Here is a 26,818-nt window from a genome sequence, read left to right as displayed (position 1 = left end):
AACCTTTTGTTTAGCTGCGGCTCGCAAGTGTTTGTTGAACCAAATGTGTTGAATACTGTCTAGCATAGCTTTTTCTCCTAGGTGCGCTGGACTATGTATTGTGTTAATGATGACTTGGACCATAGAGTCGGGAAGAAACCATATAGATTTTTCCTTCGTCATCCATCCTTGATCCGTTTGGATCCCTCCTAATTCAGTCCATTTCTTTATTTCTTCTGGTGTAGCATGTGTCTGTATGTCAATTACATCAAGGGCGGGATCCTTAACTGTCATGCAATGCGTTGGTATCGGAACTATTGTCTTTGTCATGTCAGTTGTGTGAGTCTGATTCTGAGCAGACTGTTTAGCTGTTCTGTCAGCTAGGTCATTACCCTGAGAAATGATATCGGTAATTTTTGTGTGGGCTTTGCATTTCATAATCGATATTGCAGTAGGTAGATGAATCGCGTCTAATAGGGCTTGAATGAGGGGTCCGTGTTGGATGTGGGCACCGTGAGAAGTTAAGTAACCTCTCTCTCGCCACAGTACGCCGAAGTCATGGACGACTCCGAATGCATAACGTGAATCTGTGTATATGTTGACTTTTTTATTTGTGGCTTGAATACAGGCTTGTGTCAGAGCGATGAGCTCTGCTGCTTGAGCTGACAAAGTATTAATACAATTTGTTTCAATGACTTCAGTGTCTGTTGTGACTGCGTAAGCGGCCACTAACTCTCCTGTACTTGTTCTCATACATGACCCATCTACATACAATGTCAAGTCTGGATCTGACAAAGGGATATCTGTCAAGTCTTGTCTGGGTTTCGTCGTGATAGTAATGACTTCGACACAATCATGTGCCAATGGATCTGTTCCGCCTACTGGTAACAGTGTGGCAGGATTTAACGTATTACAACGTCTGATTTCTATGTGTGGCTGAAATAATGTCAATTCGTAACCGGTGAGTCTCGCTATAGTCAAGTGTTGTGTTTGTGTGCGGTTCAAGAGAACCTCTACTGCGTGTGGTACTTGTACTGTCAATTGATGTCCTAGCACTATGGCATCGCTTTGTCTGATTGCTAAAGCTGTTGCTGCCACTGATTTCAGGCACGCAGGAAGTGCCTGAGCTACTGGATCTAATGTACTAGAGAAATAAGCACATGGTTTGTGTGATCCTGCTTGTTCCTGAGTGAGTACTGACAAAGCAGTACCTTCGCGTTCTGTAACGAAGAGTGTAAACTGTTTACTGTAACATGGTGTTGCTAAAACAGGTGCTTGGCATAAGGCTTTCTTTAAGCTTTCAAAGGCGTGTGTATGTTCTTGAGTCCAAGGGAGGACAGTCGATGTGGCTGCCTCCTGTGTTGTCAACTGGATGAGTGGTTTTGCTAGAAATGCATATTGAGGGATCCACTGCCTACAGTATGAAGTGAGGCCTATAAAAGCCCGTACCTCCTTTAGTGTCTTGGGTGGTGGCATGTTAGCGATTAACTGGATGCGGTCGGATGTAAGCTGCCTTCCCTCCTTGGATAGCGAGTGCCCAAGGTAAACAACTCGCTGTACACAGAATTGCAGCTTAGAAGGGGACACCTTGTGCCCCTTGTCGGCCAGAAATTTCAAAACCGTCAGTGACGCTTTTTCACATTCAGGTTCGCTTCGAGCGGTGATCAGCAGATCATCGACATATTGAAGCAAGGCAGTGTTAACTGGCATGTGGATACTGTCAAGTTCTCGTTTCAGTGCTTGGCTATAGATGCTGGGGCTTTCTGTAAATCCTTGAGGTGCGCGTGTGAATTTAAAACTTCGTCCATTTAAACTGAATCCGAACAAATATTGACTTTCCGGATCGATTGGGACACTAAAGAAAGCATTCTTGAGATCAATTACAGTGAAAAACGTTGCTTCTGAGTCAATAGCTGTGAGTAATGAAGAGATATCTGGGACCACAGGGTATTGTGGTACAATACATTTATTTAATTCGCGCAGATCAATAACTAATCGATATACTGGTGGAGCTTTTGGATCCGTTCTTTTAAGAATCGGAATTATCGGAGAATTACATACATTGGAGTCAGTTTCGACAACCACTCCTTGTGCAATGAGCTCTTCAATGATTTGCAGTAAAGCCACTACAGCATCTGGTGGTAGCTTGTATTGTCGCATTCGTGGTAGTACTATTCCTGTTTTCAGTGTAACTCGATATGGTGTAATGTTCATGCAACCAACATCAGTGGGGCCTTGTGCCCATAAATGTGTAGGTAAATTCTGTAGTCGGTGATCCAGGTCTCTGGATACGTAGTGACCTTTAAAGTCACGTAAAAATAGTCGTACTCCTTCCGGAGAACAACATATTATAGCTCCTAGAGCTTTCAATGTTTTTATGCCTAACAAGTTTTCTGGACATGATTTAGTAAGCAACAAATCTGTAGTACGTGTTAATGGACCTACTGTAAGTGGAAGAGGTTGTGTTACGTCATTGATTATAGGTTTTCCTGAGAATCCAAGGGAAATATTCTGTGAGCCTGAGAGGGGTGCCCCTGGAACTTCACTGCGTCTTATAGTTGTTCTGCTTGCCCCTGTATCAAGTAAAAACTTTCTGTCTTCCCCTAATAATTTGCTATGTACATAAGGTCCCTCTTGGTCTACAGGAACCTCAATAAGGGGTAAGCCAACTTCCCTCTCTAGGCTATTTCATGAGTATCGCTGATAATCGGGATAATCTGCTTGTGCATACTGATACATCTGTTGTGTTGTTGCTTGTGTTGCAGCAATAGGCTGCGCTTGTGGTGGTGCTACGATCTGTTGTGGAGCTGCCTGTTGCGGAGCTAGTTGTTGGGGAGCTAACCTAGGTTGTGCATGCTGAGGTATTTGTTGTTGATTCTGATCCTGTCTAGGTGGACGTGGTCTCTCCTGGGTTCTACCTGTAGCAATATTATGTTTCAGGACTGGACAATCGTGTATATAATGACCTGGTTGTTTACAATAGTTGCATGTCCCTTTTGCAGGACTTGCGGAATCACCCTTTTGATGACCATCGGCTGGAACTGACTGTGCAACAAGCATTTTCATTTTTGTATCTTTCATACGTCTTTGTTCGTGTTCTTGTTCTTCTCTAATTCTATTGTGGTGATATTGTAACATCTGTAGCATCTGTGATGGGGTATTACCTTGCCAGGTACTTTCGAATTTCAATACTCTATTCTTGACTTGTAGCAGAGAATTTTCAACTAATTTTGTCACAAACAGATGTGGGTATGACTCACTACTGGCTTTTATGCCACTATTTATACTAAAACATTTTTCAAATCGGGAATAGAAATCACTAGTGTCTTCATCTGGTTTTTGTTTACAGGCTGAGATTGCACCCCAGTCTTCCTTTTTCGTAGTTAATAAACGTGGCAGTACCTGTATTAGTAATCCTGCTAGTGCTGTAGTCTTTTCCACAAGCCCTGCTCCTGCAGCTCGGGCCTTTTCTTCGTTTTCTAATGCGGTCCAATCTATCTTTTGGTCTCCCACCTCCCATTCTTTTTCTTTGAGTTTTTCATAAACACCGGCGGGTAATAGGACTTTTAATATTTTCATAATGTCGGGGTAGGTATACTCTCCCATGAGTAACATGTCTTTTATCTCACGGTGGAAACCTGCTGGGTCCTTGTCATGGCTGGGTACTACTTTCTTCATTTCTAATAATTCCAATTTAGTTATAGGCGTGTACACAAACACGCGTGTAAAGTTATCACCAGCACCTCTAATTGGGTGTACTTCGCGTAACGGGTTCTGTCTATCTATGTGATACATTTTTCTTCCCATTATGGGAACTGGAACGTGTTCTGGGCATACGAAATTTAAATATTGGTTTCGGGATTCTAGAATTTCTTTAATCAAATCAGTACCTGACCCTCTCCATATGTTCGTGAGTAGTTCTGTCAATATGTCAGGTAAGGGTCCTGGATCGGAGTGTTGGCTTTTATATAATATAAGGAGGTGTTGAATCATGTATATACTAGCTAAACGCTGTTCGTATGGGTCTAGATTCAGAAATGTGTGTGCAAGTACATCATCATTGTAGTCGCTGGGACTGTCAGCCCATTGTACTGCTGACCTGGCTAATTCTTGTTCGTCCATGGAATCGAGCATGTGGTACCCCCTTCGATCTCGGAGTAATTTATCAGCGGCTTGGAATAGGTGTTCGGGGGATTTTGTATTTAGCATAGGGTTTGGGAAATGTCTATTATTTTCTGGACGCATCGGACGTATCGGATCGTTAAAACCTCTGGTATTATTATGGGGTCTTCCTCTACCTACATAAGCTATCGTTTCTACTTGCTCTGACTCTTGCTCCTCCTCTTCTCTGTTTAGGTCAGCGGCGTCTACCTCTAATCTTTCTTCGTGTATTCGTTCTACTTCTTTGCGGATCTTTCGGTACATAGCTACTATACATAACTGTTTATCATGTCTCCCTTCTGATATATTCTGGCCCCAAGTGACAAGTTTTTGCATTTCTTCCGGATTTACCCCAGGCCGGTCTTGATTTCTGATTACACAGTTTATGAGGAAACGTAACAGTTGTCCCTGTACCTCCGCCTTTTGGTACTCCATGGCTCTACTAATACTTTCAGGACCTCGCCCCGACTGGACAAAGTGATATATATTTTCTAAATGTGTAGTCATTCCTGGTAGCTTCGTTAAATATATTGCAGCTCGTCGAATACGTAATGATGACAGCAGCATTTCGTCCCGTTTACCGGGCACAGGATCATATCTACAATCTACTAGAAGTTCCTTAAGCATGTCGGGAGTTGCTAGTTTGGGCGTACGTTGGTGTGCTAATTCCCTAAGGGTCTGTTTATTTCTCGGCGGTGTGGCAAACATATCTGTCGTACCTCCTGTAGCACCATCTGAGGTGCTAGGCACGAAAGGATTCATTGGGCGTAGGATAGAGATTGTAGATGCGGGAAAAACTGTAGAGACGGACGGGTCTGTTGGAACTTGTGTAGGAGTTTGTAATTGCGGGGATACAGACGAATGCTCTTGGTGTTGAACACCATCGGCAAGCGGTATGTGTGGTATGGCATTAGCATACTCGGGAGCTGCGTCATCTAAATAGGAGGAAAGGAAAACGTCCTTTGCTGTTTTGGGATGTGATTTGGGATGTGCTTTTATCGGAAATAATGGAGGTGGCAAGTCTTTTGGTATTTCCGGAGTAGCCTTAGGTAACCCTTCGGCCAGAAGTGGATACATACCATTCATAAGGGCGTTTCTTTGTCTATCTACTTGTTCTGATTTTACTCGGGTACCTTCCTCAATTAATAGATTCTCTCGGACTTTATTTGAATTCTCCTTACCCTTATCTTCCTGTCTGAGTGCTTTTTCTGTACGTCTATATGATTCTTTACGCCATAATTCAATGGCATCTTTCTGTGACTGTCTGGCTTTCTTTTTCCATAATTCTTCTTCTACTCTCATGATGCAATCTGCATCCCAGGTCCCCGCTGCGGGCCATCTCTGACTCTCTGGTAATTCTTTGGTGTAGTCCACCCATAAATCAAGAAATAATACGGCGTCTAGGCCATGCTTATGATACATAAAGTATCCTGGAGTGTCCCTAGGTGGGATGGGAACAGCTTCTTCGAGTACACCTTTTCTGGTTTTGATCTGTCTTAGTTTCGAAAAGAGCGGCATTTTTAGATCTTATTACTAGAACACACTTTATACAAAAAACACAATAATGAACAGTCATTCACACCACGATATATAGAACGTATTTAAAACATTTTAACATTTAACAGTTTTAACGAACAATGATAATTAATAGAAAACTAGTTACTGACATTATACTGACACTAGATAATACTTATTTATATGCAAGACATACTGTATATACTGTTAACCCCTTCAGCGCGGCGGGAATTCCCCCGCGGTGCTGAAGGGTTCGAGCGCGGGCGGGGCCATGACGGAACGGTTCCGTCATGAGCACAGCGCAACCGATGCTCATGACGGAACCGTTCCGTCATGGGCATGGAAGGGGTTAAACAGTACAGATACACTGCTAAAACAGTGCAGACCGGATTTGTGTACCCAAACCCGTCTTGACCGGCACAGACTATGTGCACGTAAAATGCCTCCCCGGTAATGGTACTCACCGGGTAGCTCAGAACGGAAGGCCTCGGAACGGAACTGAAACTGGACCGGACTGGACTCGACTCGACTGGACTCGGAACTTCGGAACCTGGCGGGACTCTGTATACCTCGGATCTTGCTCTCTCAGCTAGGCGCTGGTCGGGATACTTCGCACTTCTCACCGCCTCGTCTGGGTGTTGATCGCAGCCTCAGTCGTCCCCGCTTGGCCGGAAGGAGACACAGGAAATCCTGTAGATACGCGTTTTTGTCCGTTCAGCTGTGGCAGGAGACCGGGCCTGCAACGCACCGCCGGCGCGTGAGATGAGAAAGTGTCCCTATTCGGGCGCCAATTTATGTGGTAAATATTTCGTTACCGGTACTATTTTTTATGCGGTAAAGTCTATCAAGAATAACTCAGTAAATATAAGAGGCAGAATCCGTGGTATTAGAGGGTTTAAAATGCTTTATTCCTATAAAAAGGAAGACAATTCGAATTGTGGGCCTTCTATTCCATCACCACGAAAGTTCAGGAAGGAAGGGAGCATATATTATTGACAGATAGGCAGTTTTATAGAAAATACATTACAGTGAAACAGATGCAAGAGGCGTAACAGCTGATAAAAGGTGCATACGTAGCTAATAGAGGGCGTAATTTAAGAAACGTCATTAAACATGATGTCACAAGTGGGTGGATCCATAAAAGAATCCTGCAATGTCAGCAGAAATGTTTGGCAAAGATGCGCGCGCAGCCGCATGACGTGTGATTGACGTGCAACTAGAGGGTGAAGGAGACTTGACATTTAGCTCTACATGTGGAGACAGAAGTCTGGGGTTATGTCAACCTAATCCCAAATCATATCTAATATCCTATGTTTAAAGAACTGTGTTATCCAAAAGGAGAGGTCTCTTAGGATAGAATCTTATTCTATACTGACTATACTGACTGTTAATGCGTGTACAAGCGTCTAAGTGTCTACACTAGATGCGAGGGGGTAGGAATATTCCATGGTAACGGGGCTATGAATTACTTGCATGAGGACAGCGAGGCCTGGCCCTTTGCACGGTAGCTGGAGGAATGTTTACCTAAACTACTAGACAGGAATGCATCGGATGAGGAGTGAAGGAGATAATCTCGAAGGTGAAATACAGTTTTTTGGCAGGCGACAGGCTGGATCAGGCACCGTTAGCCGCGCAGGGAGTAGGACAAAGTTCATGGTCACAGATGCAGGCTCAGACTGGAGCTTTCAGAGGCAGAAGGCAGGAAAAGGCTTGATGACAGAATTCGGGCCTACTCGCCTGAATCTGTAAAATGTGGCAAGTGAACCACATAAAGTCGGTGGCCTTTCATACTTAGGAATGGAATATCTGACCCATTCATGGCGGATCTGAAAGAGGACATGTTGACGGTGGACGCACATATATTTGCGTCTTCAAAAGTGGAATAGGAGGGAACATACATGTACTTATAGCATGCACATGGAGCCGTTGGGGTCTACGATAGGGGACATAACTGATCACAAAATTCATATTTCCTCAGTGTTCTCGGACCTCCTAAACCAGATAGTGGTTATCTACCTAGACGACATATTGATCTACTCAGCAGCTCCTGAGTTACATCGTACGCACGTCATGCAAGTCCTGGAAAGACTACGCCAAAATAGTCTCTTCTGTAAACCTGAAAAATGTAAATTTGACAAATCTGTGGTAGAATATTTGGGTTACTGAATCAACAAGACAGGAATAGCCATGGATCCTCAAAAGGTACAAGCTATTTTGGATTGGCGATCACCTTCGACCATTAAAGAAACACAGTGTTTCATAGGTCTGGCAAACCTTTACCGTCAATTCATTGACAACTTTGCTCATCAAACCAGCTACATATCCTAAACGTTAAAAAGGGAATATCTCCGGCAAGGGTTTAAGTGGACCGAAGCCGACGAACAGCCCTTCCAGTCCCTAAAAAAGGACTTCAAGCAAGCACTCATTTTACGACACCCTGACACAACACAGACATTTTTCGTGGAGACAGACACGTCGGACAGAGCAATTGGTGCCGTCCTCCTTCAACAACAAGACGACGGACTGGAACATCCTGTGTTTTACCTGTCAAATGTCCTGTCAGACTCTGAAAGGAACTACTCTGTTCTAGAACGGGAACTACTTGCCATAAAGATGGCCTGCCGTGAATGGAGGCAGTTCTTAATAGGCACTAAAGAACCCTTCGAAATCAGAACAGACCATAGAAACCTCCAATGCAAAAATAGCTGTCAAGCCCGGTGGGCTTACATTTTTTAGCCAGTATGACTTTGTCGTTCCCTATATACCAGGATCTCAGAACACTTTGGCAGACGCCTTGTCTCGTCGTTATCCAGAAAGACCTACGCCCCCAAAACAGTACATAATCGAGCAGCAAAGGATTGTTGGCATGGTTCAATCCTTCCTAGACAGGGTTCATTCTGAATAGAAATTCATGAACCAAGACGAATGGAAGAACCTAGTTGATCTGGTTAAGCAACATGACACACACTACTACCATGGTAGGACTTTATTTCTTCCCACACAAAAGGTGCAGCTAGAGGCCCTCCAAATGTGTCACGATTCTCCCGTGGCCGGTCATCGTGGTTTCAAGGCTACCCTAGAAGTGATACTTCGCTCTTTCTGGTGGCCATCGATAAGAAAAGATACCAAAGTCTATGTGTCATCTTGTCCTGTCTGTGCGCAAGCCAAAACATTGCATACTAAACCCATGGGATTGCTTCACCCCCTACCTGTTCCACCGGCTTCATGGCATACAATATCCACCGACTTCATTTCTTCTCTGCCTCCATCTACTAGTAACCAGGTTATAATGTTGACAATAGATTCTTTCACCAAGATGGCTCATTTCACCGTGCTTAAAAAACTACCTATTGCAAGAGAACTCGGAAGCATCTTCATACAGGAGATATACCGCCTTCATGGACTGCCACGGGTGATTGTATCGGATCGAGACCCTCAGTATGTATCACGTATTTGGAAACATTTTTGTAAAGCTCTTCATATTGAGGTGGCCTTGTCCTCCGGGTTCCATCCCCAGACCAATAGACTAACGGAACGCTTAAATCAAGGACTAGGGCAATACCTCCGCTGTTATTGCAATGCGATTCAGAGCGACTCGTCCTCCTACCTACCGTTGGTAGAATACTCCTACAACAACTCGGTCCATAGTGCTTCCAAGACTACCCCATTCTTTTGTTTATATGGTTTCCTTTCCTTCAGTTCTGCAAGACAGCCCTCTGTTCCAGCGGCAGCCTCCTTAATTCGCCACCTCCGAGCCATACTATCTAAAGTTCATGTCCATCTCCAGGAAAATAAGGAGAAAATGAAGGACACTGCTGACGTCCATCGCCGCCAATCTCCATTATACCAAGTCAATGACAAAGTCTGGCTGTCCTCGAAGTTTCTACTTTTCAGTTATCACGTAGTAAGTTTAAGCCACGCTTTTATGGTCCATTCAAAGTTACTCAAGTGGTGAATCCTGTGTCCTTTCGACTTCAACTCCCATGTGCTTGGAGGATACATCCTATTTTTCATGCCTCTCAGTTGAAACCCTATGTCTCTGATCCCTATAGGGTTTTTTTTTCTTGTCCACCTTCTGTTTTGGTGAATGAGGTACCCGAGTACGAGGTCCAGGCTATCTGTGACTCTCGGTTTTTTAAGGGCCGTTTGCAGTTCCTTGTCCATTGGAAAGGCTATCCCCTCAGTGATAATACTTGGGAGGATGCTAACTCTGCCCACGCTCCTGTTCTTGTCCGCCAGTTTTTTCAGCTTTTTTCTGAAAACCCGGGGCTTCGGGAGGGGGACCTACTGTTATGCCGCGGGCCGACTCGCGACGCCAACCGTTTCCTCTTCGCCAGCCGTTGTGCGGCCCACGGCGCCCCTCCCTCCTCTTCGAGGGCGCCGCGGTACAGCATCGCGGCCCGCTGTGGCCATTTCAACGGCGTCGCGGAAAGCACCCGCGATGTCTGTTGGTTTTCAGGCACGCCGCATACTTGCACGGCGGCCCATCTGCTTCCCGAGGCACCTTGGGACATTACAGTCACCTGGTGTGGGCATCTGATGATCCCCCTTCCTTTGGGGCCATATTATTGCACTTCACTCCTTTCCCTATCCAAGATGGCTACACCTCTCCTTTATTTTTTGTCACTTCCTGTTCCTGTATGTCACTTCCTGTTCCTGTATGTCACTTCCTGTTCCTGTATGTCACCTCCTGTTTTTTCTGTATATAAGGGGGCAGAACCTTTCCTTCCTTGCGTTGCAACACTCCTTGTTCCTGCGGGTGAGTCCTCGCTCCTGTTGGTTCCTGCTGGTGTGTCCTCGCTCCTGTCGGTCCTGTGGCTCCTCTTTTGGCGATTCCTTCCTTCCGTTGGTGCTTTATTCCCCTTGTGCCTTCTGTTCCAGCTTTTCTTCCAGTCTTCTCCTGGTTCCTTTTTGGGCTCCTGGTTTTCCAGTGTTTTCTGGCTCCTTGTCTTCTCCTTCATTCCTGGAGTCTCATCATCAACATCAGAGGTTTTATCCCTCCGGTGTTTTTCCTCTCGGGACTCCTCCTGGAGGGCACTGGCTGCAGAGGCTTTCATTGTCGGCAGCGCCGTGGATATCGGAAGGGGTCGCTCCTATCTCGGCCAAACCAGGACTTACAAGAACCGAAGCCGGGAACCGCCCCAACGCCTCGAGACTGGTAAGAAAGACCCTAAACCCGAGAGACTGATGCAATGCATGTGCGCACCCTTTGTCTTGATTTACCTCATGAGCCTGTTTAGTAAAAAGAGTTAAAAAAATAAAAGAAGAATTCCTTGAAAACCCATTCAGGTTCACTAAAAACTGCACTGCTCGAGCTGCAGTATTCAGGGCTTAGTGGGCCCTGGTGCTACTGCACCTGCTGCACCAATGGAAGCTACGCCCCATACTCAGAGATTGGCTTGATGGTAAAAGAAGTTCCTACGCAAAGGCACTTGGCATTTACCCCCGTGGTTGCCCCTGCGATAGAAGTAAACAAAGTTGGATGTGCCTTCAGTACTGCTTCTGTTCCTTGGAATTTTATCACTGAGTCTTTTTAGAAAACATTTATTGGTTAATGCGTTTTCATAGCTCTCTAAATCCTGACTCTATCTGTTTAATGTTCAATTAAGTGCAAATCAAATTAATGCAAACGTTTGTGAAATTGACATTATATTAGTTATTTGCCATGGCGAGCGTTCATGTGCAACAGATCAAAAAAGAATACAAATATTGTTGAACGTAATCTACAACTGGATTAAATACTCTAAAATGTATCACCTTTAAAATGTATCAAAGTTTTGGCATTTCTTGAGCCCATCTTACAATGCCATGAGGGCAACAGTTCTCTATCGATGTGTTCTTGAACTATTAGTTGCAGCAGAAATCCAAGCAATAACACCCACCCACAGCAACCAAGGGATGGTCTTCAAACTGTGATGCAGGTGCCATTGGGAAGAAGCAGGAAAGGGATATCAAGGGCGCGTGAGACTCTGGCCGCGAGGAACACTTAATCTGGTCCAGGCAGAGGCAGACAAACTTGCTGCTAGCAGAATAACTTTTAATGTTGTGACCCAGCTGGGATAGGTGTCACAGGGGGGCTCCAAATAACACACAGCACCTCACCCCTCGAGTCTGATAAAGGCTCACACCATGCACATTTTTGGGGTGACAAGTTTGTCAATAGCAGGTTGGCAGTCGTGCATGAGCAGGGCCACTGGAATTATGCTGCAGGAAAAGGCCAAATTATGCGGCAGGGTTGACTAAATTATGTGGCATGAAAAGACAAATGATGCGGCATAATTTAGCACATCTTTTAATAGTATTCATTATTTTGTCCTTTTTAAACTTGCTAACACTGAATCGACAATGTTTGCACCTCATTAGCACCAGTTTAACACTCAAATATAGCAATAAGCTGCAGACAGGTGACTAGTACAGCTATAGCTCTTCAGTCCCTGGTGGTACAGCACCCAGGATAATGTGATGCATGGCTAAACACTTATAAGGTCCAAAAGGCGAGACCTATTGGCTTTGCCAATGCTTGTTTTATTTGCATTTGATATAAAGGACATTTAAGCATATACATATATAGCATATCTCCAATGTGTCTGCCGGGTGTGGGCCGGGATCGCATGGTACATAACGGTACACTGAAATATTTGTACATAGATGGAACAAGGTTAACGCATATGGTCGATTTTACACATATACATACAATACAACTTATATGTTAACAGAAAAAGTCGGCCCCTTAAACCATCAGATATTTATCCGTGGGTGCTTAATCTGTGAACGTGGCTATACTTCATTCGTAGTGAGTTCATCTGTGATTTTTGGGGATGTAAGCAAAACAGTATAGAACTTTCGACAGCTCTTGGCGGTTGTGGCACATTTCAACATTATCACATTTTTTTTTCCATTGTATAAAAGTAGAGACAATAAGACATTGAGAGAGGCCTGTGCATATGTTAGTAGCTATCCCTCATGAGCCCCTCCCTAAAATGTGGTCCTGCCGAATCTGGCCTTTCAGTGATGTGAGGGTCTACATGGAGAAGTCTCTAGTGAGTGCAGGGACACTGTACTGGCCCTAGAAGGGAGTGACAGAATAAGGTATTAACCCGAGAAGGAGACCCTGAACAGGAAGTTTAGCTTAACCCCTGAAAAGTATGGACAAAAGTTCAGGGACAGTCAGAAGCAATCCCAAAAGACCTGGGTAGATTGTTTAGATTCCTTTTGAAAGGCACTGGATGGTTGGATGAAGGTCAGTGAGATAAAAGATTACTAGGGGCTGTATAATTCCCATGTAACAGAGCATATGTTCAGTCTTTGTTTTCCACATCTGCGCCAACAACTTGTTGATAGTAAGCTCAGCGAGCCAAGAGAGCTTGCTAAGAAGGGGGACCGCTGGGTCAGAACCAGGGTCCACAGGAAGGTATCTGGGGGTTCACCAAAAGGGTGGGCAGCGACCTCACAAAAAGAAAGAGAGGGTGGGACGGGGACAAAAAGAGCAAGGAGTTCTCTAAAGGGCCACAAACTTGTTCTATGGGTCAGTGTTGCCTTTCCACTACAGAGAAGAAAGATAAATTGTTCACTGAGAGCATGTCTGCAGGGATGGCTCCTATGAAGTGTTATGAGAGTCAGCAAGAAGGGCACTACAAATGGGATGACAAATGTCCTAAGCGGGCACAGACACCCACCAGTGGGCAGTCACTGGGGCTGGCTAGTGTAGTGCTTGGGGAGGAGATTGCCCCAGATAACTTTTGGGGAATGCAAGAATCGACCCGAGTGTCCCTGGGTGATGGAGAGATGGTATAGAGAACCCACATGCTTTGCAATACTAAGAAGAACAGTAAGCGGGTGTCCATCAATGGGCAGAAGGTGGAGGCTCTGAGAGACACAGGAGTCAGCACGACTACTGCCAGGTACAATCTGGTGTCTTTAGAGCAGGTAGTCCCAAATGCATTCAACCAAGTTGCTGCTGCTGACAACCGTGAGAGCCACTACCAAGTGGCTCTTGTTCCCTTTCAGTGGGGCAGGGGAAGAGAGGTCTCAGGTCTGCTGAAGGTAGCTGTGAGTCCGTCTATGCCTGTGGATGTCTGCTGGGCAACGGCCTAGAGCATACCATCTGGAAGGAAGTGGAGCTCAGGTCACACTTGGAGATGTTGGGGTTGGCTGAGTGGGTGAGCCTCATCACAAGACACAGTCCATGGCAGCCTTACAGGGTGGTCAAGATGGCCTGGAAGAATGGCCCAGGTACCTGCCAAAATAAGGAAGGGCAAAGGGCGTGGGGAACCCGCTCCTGAGACTCCCACAGTCCGGGAGGAGGCAGACGCGTGGAGGGACGGCCCTGTACCTACAAGAGAAGATTTGGCTGCACTGGGGAACCTGCTTGAGCCAACCAACTGGCATCAGGGAGGAAGTCCCTGTAGGGAAGAGTTCTGCAAGGCGCAGAAGGAGTGCCCTACTCTTGTGGGTCTTCAGCAGCAGGCTGAGGCCAAGCAAGCTGGCAAGCACCTGGTTTAGTGGGAGAATTATCTCCTGTATAGTGAGCCTAAGGCTCCTGAGCCTGGTGCAACACGTGTTGGTGGTACCCCAATGCTTCAGGTCCTTCCTACTGAATCTGGTTTATGATGTGCCACTGGGAGGTCATTTGGGGCAAGACAAGATCTTGGACAGACTTGTCACCCACTTCTATAGGGCTCAAATGAGGACGGCCTCAGATGCCTTCTGTAGGTCCTGTTTTACCATCCAGGCGAGTTACAAGTCAGAGCGAAAATTATAGGCCTACCTGCAACCGTTTCCTGTCGTTGGAACCCTTTTGAGTGGGATGGCATCAACATTGTGGTACCTCTGGGTTCCAAACAGGCATAGGCAACAGATTTGCTCTGGTCTTGGTGGAACATGCCACCCGGTAGCTATCCCTCTGAGGACAGTGCCTGCACCGGTCGTGGCCAGGGCGCTGATGGGGATCTTCTTTACCCGAGTGGATTTCCTTAAGGAGGTGGTATTTGACCAGGGTACCTACTTCATGTCCAATTATATGAAGGCCACTTGGAAGGAGTATGGGTTGACCTAAAAGTTCACCCGTACCCTTGAGGCATAATTATGGGTCTACCCGAACCCATGATCCGTAAGTGAGATGTCTTCCTACCATGTCTTTTGGTCACCTACAGGCAGGTACCACAGAATGGGACTGGCTTCAGACCTTTATAACTTCTAAATGGTCATCCTGTAAGAGAACCTCTCAGTTTGATTAAGGAAGGCTGGGAGCAAGCTCCCAAGAAGCCACCACAGGATGTAGTTAGCTACATGCTGGTGTTTCGCAACCAGACAGCCGGGTTCTGGAGAAGTGCACAGGAGAACCTGGAAGCTAGCCATGAGGACATGAAACGCTGGTATAATCAGAATACCACTCGGGGTGAGTTTCACCCTGGTCAATAAGTGTGGGTAATGGAGCCAGTGGAGCCCCGGGCTCTGCAAGACTGTTGGTCTAGGCCTTATGAGGTGATGGAGCGCAAGAGTGATGTCACTTACTTGGCGGACCTCAAGACTCTTAGGAACCCTGTGAGGGTCCTCCATGTGAACCACCTCAACCACACTTTGAGAGGTCTGTGATTACCATGCTCCTGGTTACTGATGATGGGGTAGAAGAGGAGAGCCAAGCTCTCCCCGACCTTCTATCTTCCAAGGAGCAGGATGGGTCATTTGAGGATGTCAGCCTCTCCCCTACACGGACCCTAGAGACTGCCGCCAGTTGCTTGGGCAGTTTTTCTCTTTGTTCTTCCTTACCCCAGAACTAACTACATGGTGTAACCATGATATTGATACAGGGGACAGCACACATGTGAAGAACAAAATCTACAGGTTGTCTGATAAGATGAGAGCTAGAATTAAGGAGGAGGTCGTCAAGATGCTGGAATTAGGATTTATTGAGCCCTCAAACAGCCCTTGGTCCAGCCCAGTGTTGTTGATTCCCAAAACTGCTCCTCCAGGTGTCACACCTGAACGTAGGTTTTGAGTGGACTGGCTCAATGCAGTCACTAGGACGGACGCGCACCTCATCCCCATAGTTGATGAGCTCACTGATTGGCCTGGAGCTGGCAAGTTCCTCATCACATTTTACTTAACGTCTGGGCACTGTCAGATTGTCTTGTCCAAGGGGGCTAAAGAGAGGTAAGCATTCTCAACACCAGAAGGGAACTTCCAACTCCACAGCATGCCTTTTGGTTTGAAGAACGCCCCTCTCACCTTCCAGAGGCTAGTCAATCAGGTCCTGGCTGGGTTGGAGAACTTTAGTGCCACCTACCTAGATGACATTGCGGACTTCATTTCTAGTTGGGAAGACCACTTGAACCAACCCCAGGAAGTGTTTCGGGCTCTGCAAAGCGCAGATCTGGCTCTGAAGGCTAGTAAGTGCCATATAGGGCAGGGGTGTGTGGTCTACTTGGGACACCAAGTAGGGGGTGGCAAGGTGTAGCCCTTGCAGCCCAAAATTGACAACATTCTGGCTTGGGAGCCCACCCTAGACCCCGATAGAAGTGAGGACCTTCTTAGGCTTTACTGGATATTGCAGGAGATTAATCAAGGAATATGATACCATTGTTTACCCCTTGACAGAGGTGACTTCCAAGAAGCAGCCACATCAGGGGATCTGTACAGAGGTGTGCCAGAAAGCTTTCGACACCCTGAAGGAAGCCATGTGCACAGAACCTCTGCTCACGGTCCCTGAATTCTCCCAAGAGTTTGTTGTGCAGATGTACACCTCAGATCATGGCATAAGGGCTGTGCTCTCACAGCTAAATGAAGAGGGCCTGGATCAGACTATTGCCTTCATCAGGCTGCTTCCCAGGGAACAGAGTTGGAGCGCAACTGAAAGGGAAGCCTTTGCTGTTGTCTGGATACTGAGGAAGCTAAGGCCATCCTGTTTAGCGCTCACTTCCTTGTTCAGACAGACCACAGGCCCCTCAGATGGTTAATGCAGAGGAGAGGTGAGAATCCCAAACTGTTGAAGTGGTCCATCTCCATACAGGGAATGGACTTTACGGTGGAACACGATCCTGGCACAGACCACGCCAATGCTGATGGGCACCCAGGTTCTTCCGCCTTAGTGAAGAGAAATCCCAAGGCGTTGGGTAGCTCTTCCCACCTTCAGCTGGATGAGCTATGTGTTAGACCTGGCATCCTTGGCATGGTTCTACCTGACATTTTGCCTTCTGACCTGCTGTTTTGATGACTCAATTTTTGCTGGCTTTAGGATTCTGGGTACTTTACCACTGCTAACCAGTGCATATGCTCTGTACTCTAAACATGGTAACATTGACTTAACCACAATTGGCTTATTTAATTTACTTGTAAGTCCCTCGTAGATAGCACTGTATGTGCCCAGGGCAGGTAACTTAAATGCTACTAGTAGGCCTGCAGCACTGATTGGGTCACAAACGTTACTAGCCCTGTAATCATGCCCCAGGCCTGCCATTGCAGGGCCAGTGTGTGCAGTTTAAAACTGCCATTTCAACAGGGCAAGTTAACCTACATGCCAGACCCAAACCTTCCCTTTTAATACATATAAGTCACCCTAAGGTAGGCATTAGGCAGCCCTATAGGTAGAGTACCGTGTAATTAAAAGATAGGGCATATACCTTTGAGTTGAACATGTCCTGGTGGTGAAAAGCTTTCAAATTTGTTTTTTACTACTGCAAGGCCTATCTCTCTCATAGGTTAACATTGTGGTTTCCTTTGAGCATCTTTTAAGTGTAATTTCCAATTGGGAAGAGATAGAGAATTGGAGTTTGGTGTCCCTGGACTCACAATCTAAAATCACAACTTTAGGTGAAGTCAGATTTTAAATTGTGATTCTGAAAATGCCACTTTTAGAAAGCTGTCATTTTCTTACTTTGACCATTCTGTGTCTCTATCTGTCTCTAAGTACACGTCTGGGTTGGGTTACAGCTGGGCCTTGTGCATTGCCTCTATATAGTCACACACAAAGGGAGCTGGGGTGTAATCTTCATCCTGATGCTGATGGGCCTTCCTGAGCTAGATTGGGAGGGAGGAGATGACACTTGAACTGGGCTGTGCCTGTCCCCACACAAAGAGCTGCACAAATGTTTTAATTGAGTTTTACCAATATAGACAACAAAGACTGCCATCCAGAAGCACAAAGCAAACAATCACCATGGCCAATTATACAGTGGTACAGCAGTTAATATACAGTGTTATTCACCTTGCAGATAAAATTAAATGTTACTAGGAAGGCAGGGTAGGTGTCAACATGCGCCGAGGAGTTCAGTCTGGATCCCGCTACTGTATTGCTAACTGGAGGGAAAATAAGAACTGGGAAAGGTTGCGGGGGTGTAGTGGCGGCTCCTCTGCAATGGCGAATGAGCATCGCCCACTGGCTCAGAGCCAGCAGCAGAATAATAAAACAATATTTTATTATTGTTTTATTTTTCAGCTGCTGGCTGAGCCACCATGTGCAGAGAGGTGCAGGGCCGGGGCCATGGAAGGAGGAGTGATAGGTGCACTTTTAAGTGTGCATGTCAGTTTGGCAGGCTGTCTTAGGCCGGCCAAACTGACATGCGCACATAGGTTTCTCAAACCCAGACAGGTTGGAGAAACAGAACAGACTCTCTGTGCCTGAGCGAGCTTTAATCTAGCCCACTCAGGCCAATCCGCACGTTGCTCTGGTGCTTGAGAGCAGTGTAGGGATTGGATGGGGAATCCGTGATGCTGTCCCAGGGACTGCTGGGACCAGGAATTGGAAGCAGAGGAGCGTGAGGCAGCCGAAAGCACCAGGTAGATCTTTTAATTTTTTATTATGAAACCCATCTGCCACATGCTCCCCGAACGCTCTTCCCCCACACCCATTCCACCCGTCCCACCACTCTTTATCTGTGTCTGCCACCACTGGGCAGGTGGTGAGGGTAGTGGTGGCAGGCGGAAACTGTGAAGAATAAAACATATGAACCGATTAGGCCCGTTGGCTGAGGCGAGATCATAGTTGTGAAACCCCGAAACCGGTCCTAAGATGCTTGTTTCCAGTCCAGGGAGGGCCTGGCTTGGCAGTACGGGCTGGACTGTTCCCATGAGGCACAGGGTCAAGACTGATTTGCATATGGCTGGGGTCAAACTGGAACGGCATGATGGGCAAAAAAACGATGGATTTAGGCCCAGATCTCTGTACTGGGGTGAATGTATGACATTGTTCTGCATTCTGTCCATCAACTGTTGTTTTTGCATTTGTCACCACAAGTGGGAAGGGTATGCCGAGACGTGGGTCCCTTGCTCTCCATGCCACTGGAATCAAGCTATTCTGGCTGAAGAGAGGTGAAACCCCGAAACCGGTCCTATGATGCTTGTTTCCAGTCCAGGGAGGACCTGGCTTGGCAGTTCGGGCTGGACTGTTCCCATGAGGCACAGGGTCAAGACTGATTTGCATATGGCTGGGTTCAAACTGGAACGGCATGGTGAGCAAAAAAACGATGGATTTAGACCCAGATCTCTGTACTGGGGTGAATGTATGACATTGTTCTGCATTCTGTCCATCAACTGTTGTTTTTGCAGAGATCATAGTTTGGCCAAGTGTAACCTGGGGGCAGCTGGTCAACTAAGAGGGGAGGGAGGCAGTAATGGGAAAGACAGGCGCAAAGAGAGGTAATCTGCCGGTATGTAAGAGAGGAAGGGTAGGAAGGGAGATGGCAATCTGGGTGCTGGGAGAGGGATTACACCCGATGTGCGCTTCAGGTAACAACAGTTGAAAAGGCAGCCGAGTGTTCTTCCCTATTATGCGTACTTATTGTTTGACATTTTGTTGGGAGCAGTCCTTTTGGAGACTGGTGAGCTCTCTTATTTAATGCTGACCCAAGGTACCATGTTTGTGAGGGTAAGCAAAATGTTTGCAGTCCAATATATATTTGCAAACACTTTGGGAAGTGAAGTTTTTGGCTGAGAAACAAATATAACACTTACTTACGACAATGACAATACTGTAAATTCTTTGATGAATCCTGACACTAGTGTGGGTCCCAATTTCATTGGGTACAGTCATGTTCCCTGCCCTAATTGCAAATTTGAGTGTAAGTGGTATCCCTTTTTTTGAGTTTAGACCACGGGGAGGATGCTCACACGTCTTTGGGCCTCTGTTGTGGGTGCTCCAACATGGAGATGATCATGCTGTGAGGAGCATCACTATATAAAAGCTGAGCGCAGTAGACAGCTTGGAAAGGACACTTAAAAAGATAACCGACCTATGCCCGTTCTGAAGAGGTATAAAGACAAAACACATCTCTTGTCTGCTGTATCTTTATAAAAGTGGGAGCAGTTGACCCACTTGTTCTCTCAGACCAAAAAGAGGGAACTTCACAGAACACTGTGCTACCAGAGCTGGTGTATACCTGACATCCAGAGTAATGTTTAAAAATTGTATTTCTATAGTGTGAACCTAGAAAAAAAGGCAGCGGAGCACTGAACATGGTCAAATACAAGTATAAAATCAACATGAGCAGATGAAGCTAGTTTGCGGATGGTTAATGCACTGTTATGTAGTGTTCTTTAAAGTGCTGAGTCTTCAGTTCATTTCTAAACTGGAGCAGCATGGGGCAGTCTTGATTGATATGGGTGTGTTATGTCAGGAGTCTGACCCGGAAGGAAGAGCTGTGTCCCTGCCCTGATGCACATGAAGCAGATGTGCCTGAAGAGAAGGGGGAGGAATTGGCCAACGCTGCAGGAGATGTTGACTACTAGGATAAACAGACCAGCTGAGCCTGAAGCATGGGTCAGTCCACCCAGAGAGGCGGAAAGCAGAGTGGCTCTCATGCTCCCAGATTGGAACCGTAGCACTGTCCTGAAGTATGCCCGAAGTGGAAAACACTACTATGTCCAGAGATGTGGCTATTGCCATAGCACTGTCCAAATATGTGTCAGAAGGAGACAAATACTGCAAGAGAACAAACACTGTACCTGAATTAGACCAAGCTACTGTGCATCGTAGAGAGTTGTGTCGGAGTGCAGCGATACCCTGAGGAGGGCTCTAAGCAGCACCCATGACCCCTGACCCCCACCTACTCAACCCAGAGCCTGGAATAGCGCCTGCGACTATCGGAGACATCTGTGATGTGAAAGCCTACCTACAGCCAGGCATTCATGGCAGCCCACATAGCTGCTATGCTTCGGACCCGAGTCAGAGTACCGCTGCACTTACAGCCAGCGAGCGCATTTCCTTTTTCGAGGGGTGGTGATTACTCGATGCATGCTGTGGGCCCGACTGTGGCCAATGAAGGACTAAAGAGGAAACGTTTGTATAGAGAGAACTCTTAGGACAAAAGCTGTGAAACTGTGCACACAACTCTGAATGTCACAGGGTGACGTAGCATGGCACCAGTGTCTGAGACCTGCCATGCTAGACCTTACCTTACAGGTAAGTGGTGGGGAGAAGGGACGCCTTACACCAGGATACACTGGCCCTGCGCCTGTGAAACAGTATGTGCATTTTGTAGTGTGTAGCATTTCGTTTTTATATGTTTTTAAGTACTCTCTTTTAACAAAATACAAGCACTGGGCTAGACAATCAGCTATTGTGTTGCTGGGTAAATGTTGAGTTCTGAGCTTGCTTACCCCTACTACAAAGTCCCTGACAACTAAGAGAGTGCTCGCCATCAATACCATTGAGAGTCAAGTCCAGAAGGCTTTATGCTTGGTCCAGTTTGCAGGGCCTTAGAAGGACGAACCGGGAGACATCAGAAACCCCCACAGCTGTGTCCCAGTAGCCTCTGCTTGCCTCATGGCCCCCTGAACATTCCCTGACAGTCAATGAACAATAACTTTTTAATGGGCTGCACATTCTAATTGATAATAAATGTTTTCTGAAAAAATGCAAATGGCCCTTCATTTTGGGCAAAGCCATGCATTGTCATGTCCTGTGATGCTGGAAGAAGCCAAAGGACATGTGATATCACAATTACTGTGTACAACACAACTATATGGTTAGTTCTTCAGTGGCTCTCAAGCAGTGAATGGTATGGGTTAGCCAGAAATAATATGCTAGTGCTGTTAGTTTCACCATTAATTGTTTAGGTTACCTACTGAACGTGAACCTTACCTGCAAAACCTCAAATAAATTTATAAGTCTGGTGATAGAACGTAGTTTCCCAGTAATTTTGTTTTTTTTAAAGATTAGTAATAACCTAGTTCTATATTGTGAAGATGAGGTAAAAACCTGGTCTCTATAGAATAAAAAAACTATTTTCTCTCTTTCAAGTATTTTACAATTCAGCAGGCAGACTGATAGCTGGAGCCTCGATGTTTGATCAGTTGTTGGATAGCTTTGGCTCAATTTGTAATGATAGGATAGAATCAAACGCCAGGTTTCAGCATAGAAGGTCATACATCATGGAGTTGCACCATGCCTCAAAAATATCTCAAGGTTTCTTAACTGGTGGCACAGTAAAAGAACTTACTTACCTTTGGTAATGTTTTCTGGTGGATGATCTAACCACATGTTCTGCCTCTTTCAAATATTCCCAGGTACCAGATTGAATCCTGGGAACTTAAAACAGCAATGCTTCTGAGAGCAGGCAGATGGCGTTGTGCAGCTCAGCGCATATCAGATCTTGTTGCAGAGGAATGTCCACCTTGACGGTGTCCTTTTCTGTACCACTTTGCCTTTCTTTGCACCAGAAAACCCAATGAAGAGCTGACCGTCTATCCAATGGTTTTTCATGCATTCGATATAAAAGCTTAACTTACGTTTCGGATCAAGGCGATGGAGTTTCATCTCCTATTTCGAGGGGTGAGGTGGAGGAAAGAATGATGACAAAGCAACCAACTTAGAAGGGTGTCACAAATTTAGAAGGGGCAGCTGCCCTAGATCTTAGTACCAACTTGGAAAGACTAACAACTCCTGTAGTTCCCTCACGCAGTGTGCTGATGTGAAGGTGATAAGAGATACTGTTTTCAACATCAAGACGTTTACGGAGCAACTGTGCATCAGTTCGAAGGGCATGCACAACAAGAATGTCAAAATCAGTTGTAGTCCAATTGAGCTATCAGAAATGGTTTGTAGAGAATCTTGTGTCAAACCTTTGATGAAATGAAACTGGTGATTTAAACATGGACAGTTGGTTTGGAAAACACAAAAAATGTGTGAGGGCTGACAAGGAACCCTTCACTGTACCACCTGGAAGGCCTTGCAGGGCCAACAAAATAAACAAAGGAACATCAGAAAGGTTGTTGTTTGTTTTCTCCCCTTTCCCTTGTGCTTTGTTTCTAGATTTATTGTAAAGTGATTTCCCTGTTTTTTGCTTCAAGTATGTTGGCGGTCTGCACATGTATAAGCTGCTGTTGCTTCAGAGTCTACTGAGGGTTAAAAGAACTTTCCAAGGTGGTCAACTGCCCGGTCAGTGGAGCATCAGGTAAGTATGCATTGTTAGCAAGTGATTTCCAAACAAGTTCAAATATGGTGACAATATCTTCATATTTTTCTGTGCTTTATGTAAAGTTACACTTGTGAGAAGCCATAATGAAGCCTTGAGGGGGAGGAGACTGGATGTGCACCGACATCAGACCAGCAGAATCACCTGCAGTGTTTTTCTCTCTCCTTCTCCTACACCCCATTTTTCCCTGGTGAAAATGAAAGCGCAGGTACCAATCTCCGTGGGTGCTATCTTTTCCGTCAGAATTGTGGTGGATTGGTGTCGGTAATCGGTGCCCCAAACTCCTTCCCAACAGTGGAATTATAATGGATGGTGAGGCCCAACAAAGGTTGCTACTTTAGCCTGTTATAAACCGTGGCATGGATTCCTATATGAACCCAATTTAGTCTATGACCGACACAATTACCAAGATCGGAGAGGATTTAAAAATTCACTTGCCAAGAGCGTCATTTTTTCTTAAATACATTACATAATTAGGAAATATCCAATATACTTCTACAGTTGGTAAAGTACAGATGCAACAATCTCCAATATGTTTCATTTTGGAACAACAACATTAATTGATCTCATGGAAGAGGTTTTGTTGTCATAGACAAGTTCTGAGAGCCTGCTTCCTATGAGCATGCTCCAAGGTTAGTGAAGACCTTCTATGACAGCTTTCCAAAACACCTAACACCTGGAGGGAGGAGAGAGGTTGATGGGGGCTGGGGAGTACTATGGGGTGCTTGAGACTAAGGCTGAACAAAAAAAGACAGGTCTAAGAAAACCGCAGAAGACAGAAGTAAGACAACGTCCAGAATGGAGCAAATGGAGAAGGTGGAGATTGTACTGAGGGGGCTGGGAGGGCAGAGCAGAGCAGGAATGAAGTGTTTCTTTTCTTTCTCTCTCTCTTTCTCTCTCTCTCTCTCTCCCCCCCCCCTCTCTCTCTCTCTCCTTTTCTCCATTAGTGAGGGCAAAGGTAGCAGCTAATAAACTCTGTGTGAGCTTTCCCTTCAGCCAGGAGGGCGGTGGATTGGCATTGGTTAAAAGAGCCCCACACTCTTTCAGCAACAGTCAAATAATGACATGCCAGCCCTGATGTTGATATAAGAGGGATGGTTGATAGGCCTTCACCAATTTTTTAAGGTAGCTCTGACCTTTCCCTGCTCTGGCCTTGTGCATATAGGACAATGTCTTAAATTGGATCCGTTTTTCTATTGTTAGCCTGTGTAGATCCCATTGGAGACCTGAAGCTGAGGTATTTATAGGCAGCCTAAAAGGCATCCTTGCTGCCCAGTTCTGGACTACTTGCCATCGCTTAATAGCGGCTTTATCTGCTCCTCGATATAAAACGTTGCCATAATCCAGCCTCAATATTACTAGTACTTGGATTACCATTCTTTGAGCAGACATTGGTAGCTGCCAAATATTTTTTCTCAGCCATTTTATGACGACAAAGCATGTGGCCGCTAACCTTGTCACTTGTGGTTTCATTGATAACTTGTTGTCAACTATTATACCTAGATTTTTATCCTTTGCTACCGGCACTAGAAGGGGACCTGGACATTCCGGCCATTGTTGTGGCCCCCTCAAAGACAGGTTGTTTCCGAATACAAGGACTTCTGCCTTCTCTTCATTAAGTTTGAGTGACTGATTATCCATCCACTTTGCTACCGGCCTCAAACTGGAGTTCAGAGTCTCTGCATTGTATCTCTCAGCAGATGACGAAGAAAAAATTATTTGAGTGCCATCTGTATATGAGAATAATGTGAGACCACAACTTTCCACTGTGTCCGCTAATGGGCGTACATAGATATTAAATAGTACCGGACTTAGGGATAATCCTGTGTACTAATAGCTTGCATACAAAAACCTAAATTTGCAGGCGGTTGCAAAATGACTTGCCTAATGAATAATGATAATTAGGCTGGTCCCTATTTGCAACCTCCTGTAATTGACTACAGAGGGACAGTGTCCTATAAAAAACAGCCCACCACCACCCGTGTGTTTGCATTCCCAAATGGAATTTATTTTTTTAAAGCAGCCGATTTTTCCTAAAGGAATCATTGATGCTTTAAAAAAACGTTTCTTGGTTAGAAAGACATTGGGAGGAGCAGGCAGTGGTCGCAAGGACCAATGGCAGTGTCTTACATCCATCCATCTGCACTGCGGTCACTGTCCAATAGGGGACGTTTCCACTTGCGAATATGAATAGTTTTGCTGACTCCGTTACTGTATCTGTAAATCCTTTAGCCCGAAATCTTTTGGCAAAGTTTTACAGTTATTGACTAAAAGTGATATTCGATACAGATTTAAATTATGTGAAGCCAAGGGGGAGAAGCTCCTAGCCCTGGCTTGCCATTTAAGAACGCTTGTACTGCCCTTGCAACTTCTAGTCTGAGATGTTACAGAGGCTGTGGCAGATCAGTAAGTAAATAGTTTAAAATGTTCTCTACTTTCTGTAGTTTCTAAGTATGCACACCCCATTCAACTCTCACCAGCAAATTAGAGACAATTTATTGGGCAAAAGTCTTATAAATGGTTAACCATTTGATGTCATCTAAGGCTAAAGAGTGTGTGATGTCACTTTCCATTATCCCTAACAGTTACCTGTCCTCTGACTCACTTGCCAGAAACAGGACAAGCTGCAAATAACTGTGGAGTATGGTGCGTTATAAGTTTTCATCATTGGCCAAGCAGGGACTCCGGATACCACCCTAGCTAGCATCAGGGTGATCTCTGGTACATACATGAAAATGTAGTAGATCTTCTTGACCTAAACATCCTCAAATGGATGAGCTGATATTAATACCGTTCGTCAGCAGCAGTTATACCCACATGAATCGTGTTTCACAGCCTACTTCTCTCACTTGTCATGTAATTATATACAAGTGTTGTATTAGGCATTCCTGCAATTTCAAACCATGTCCCCTATGCATTTTCAAATAGCAGTTATCTTTTTTCAAGTTTTCCGTACAAAAACATGCAAGGCATTAAAATGTACGTTCAAAGGCGAGTTCTCTAAAATGATGTATTCCCTGCAAAACAACCTATTTACGAAAGAGCGCGAGCAGAGAATGAAAGACGAAGCTGGACTGGAGGAAAACCAACAGCACATTACACTATTATCACTGTCATATCAGAAGACATAACATTTGGATCACATTTCCAGCTTTCCATTATCATACCATTTTCCTTTCCCTTAGCTAATTATCTGTCTGAGAGCCAATCATTTTACCCACACGTAAACAACTTGAGGAGAGCTACTGTGCACCGAGCTAAACAGGCACAACATGCATCCGTCATCAATTGGACATTTTCTAGAAGGAAAAAACTGTGCCACGCATTTCAGCAAAATCACCTACACCAGAAAGGCTCAGGAGGTCTGTGTGGGCGAGAATTTGACTGAGACAGACTGTGAAGGTTTGAGTAAGGGTTTCGAGGCAAGGCAGAAGTAGGATAAGCATAGCCAATCACCCCTATTTTAAGACAAACTCGGTTTGTGAAAAAAGAACACATCCTTAGTTACCATTATTCCTACTTTAGGAATATTTCACCTTTGTTTTCTCGCCCCCTTTCAATCCTCTCTCCCTGGAGTCAGGCTGGGTACGTTACAAGCACACTGAAGTTGTGATTGCTTCTGCTTCATGTGATGCATGGTCTAGTAACACCGTGGATTAATGCCTTCACATGCATTCTCCACCCCGAGCCTCGGAAGACCGTACAGACTCCATCCCCTGGGACTGCAATTGAAATTAAGGGGAGGGGGCTTGCAG

At 45.5% G+C, this 26,818-nt stretch overlaps 2 protein-coding genes across 4 annotated transcripts in view; one reads left to right on the top strand and one right to left on the bottom strand.

The window, feature by feature from the left end:
• LOC146801696 (uncharacterized) overlaps positions 1-23,970 on the top strand; it is a 48,034-nt gene extending 24,064 nt beyond the window's left edge. Inside the window, exon 5 of the mRNA XM_085623710.1 lies at positions 22,156-23,970. Within this exon, the coding sequence (XP_085479836.1) occupies positions 22,156-22,267 (112 nt within the window). The 3' untranslated portion in view covers positions 22,268-23,970. The remainder of the gene's footprint in view (positions 1-22,155) is intronic.
• The window catches only part of ZBTB20 (zinc finger and BTB domain containing 20), a 1,375,461-nt gene that overhangs the window by 1,190,099 nt on the left and 158,544 nt on the right, over positions 1-26,818 (bottom strand). The window lies entirely within an intron of this gene.

Source organism: Triturus cristatus, chromosome 8, assembly GCF_964204655.1.
Source record: "Triturus cristatus chromosome 8, aTriCri1.1, whole genome shotgun sequence".
Taxonomy (NCBI): Eukaryota; Metazoa; Chordata; class Amphibia; order Caudata; family Salamandridae; genus Triturus; species Triturus cristatus.
Note: the sequence above shows the minus strand (reverse complement) of the source record. Positions and strands in the feature narration are given on the sequence as shown.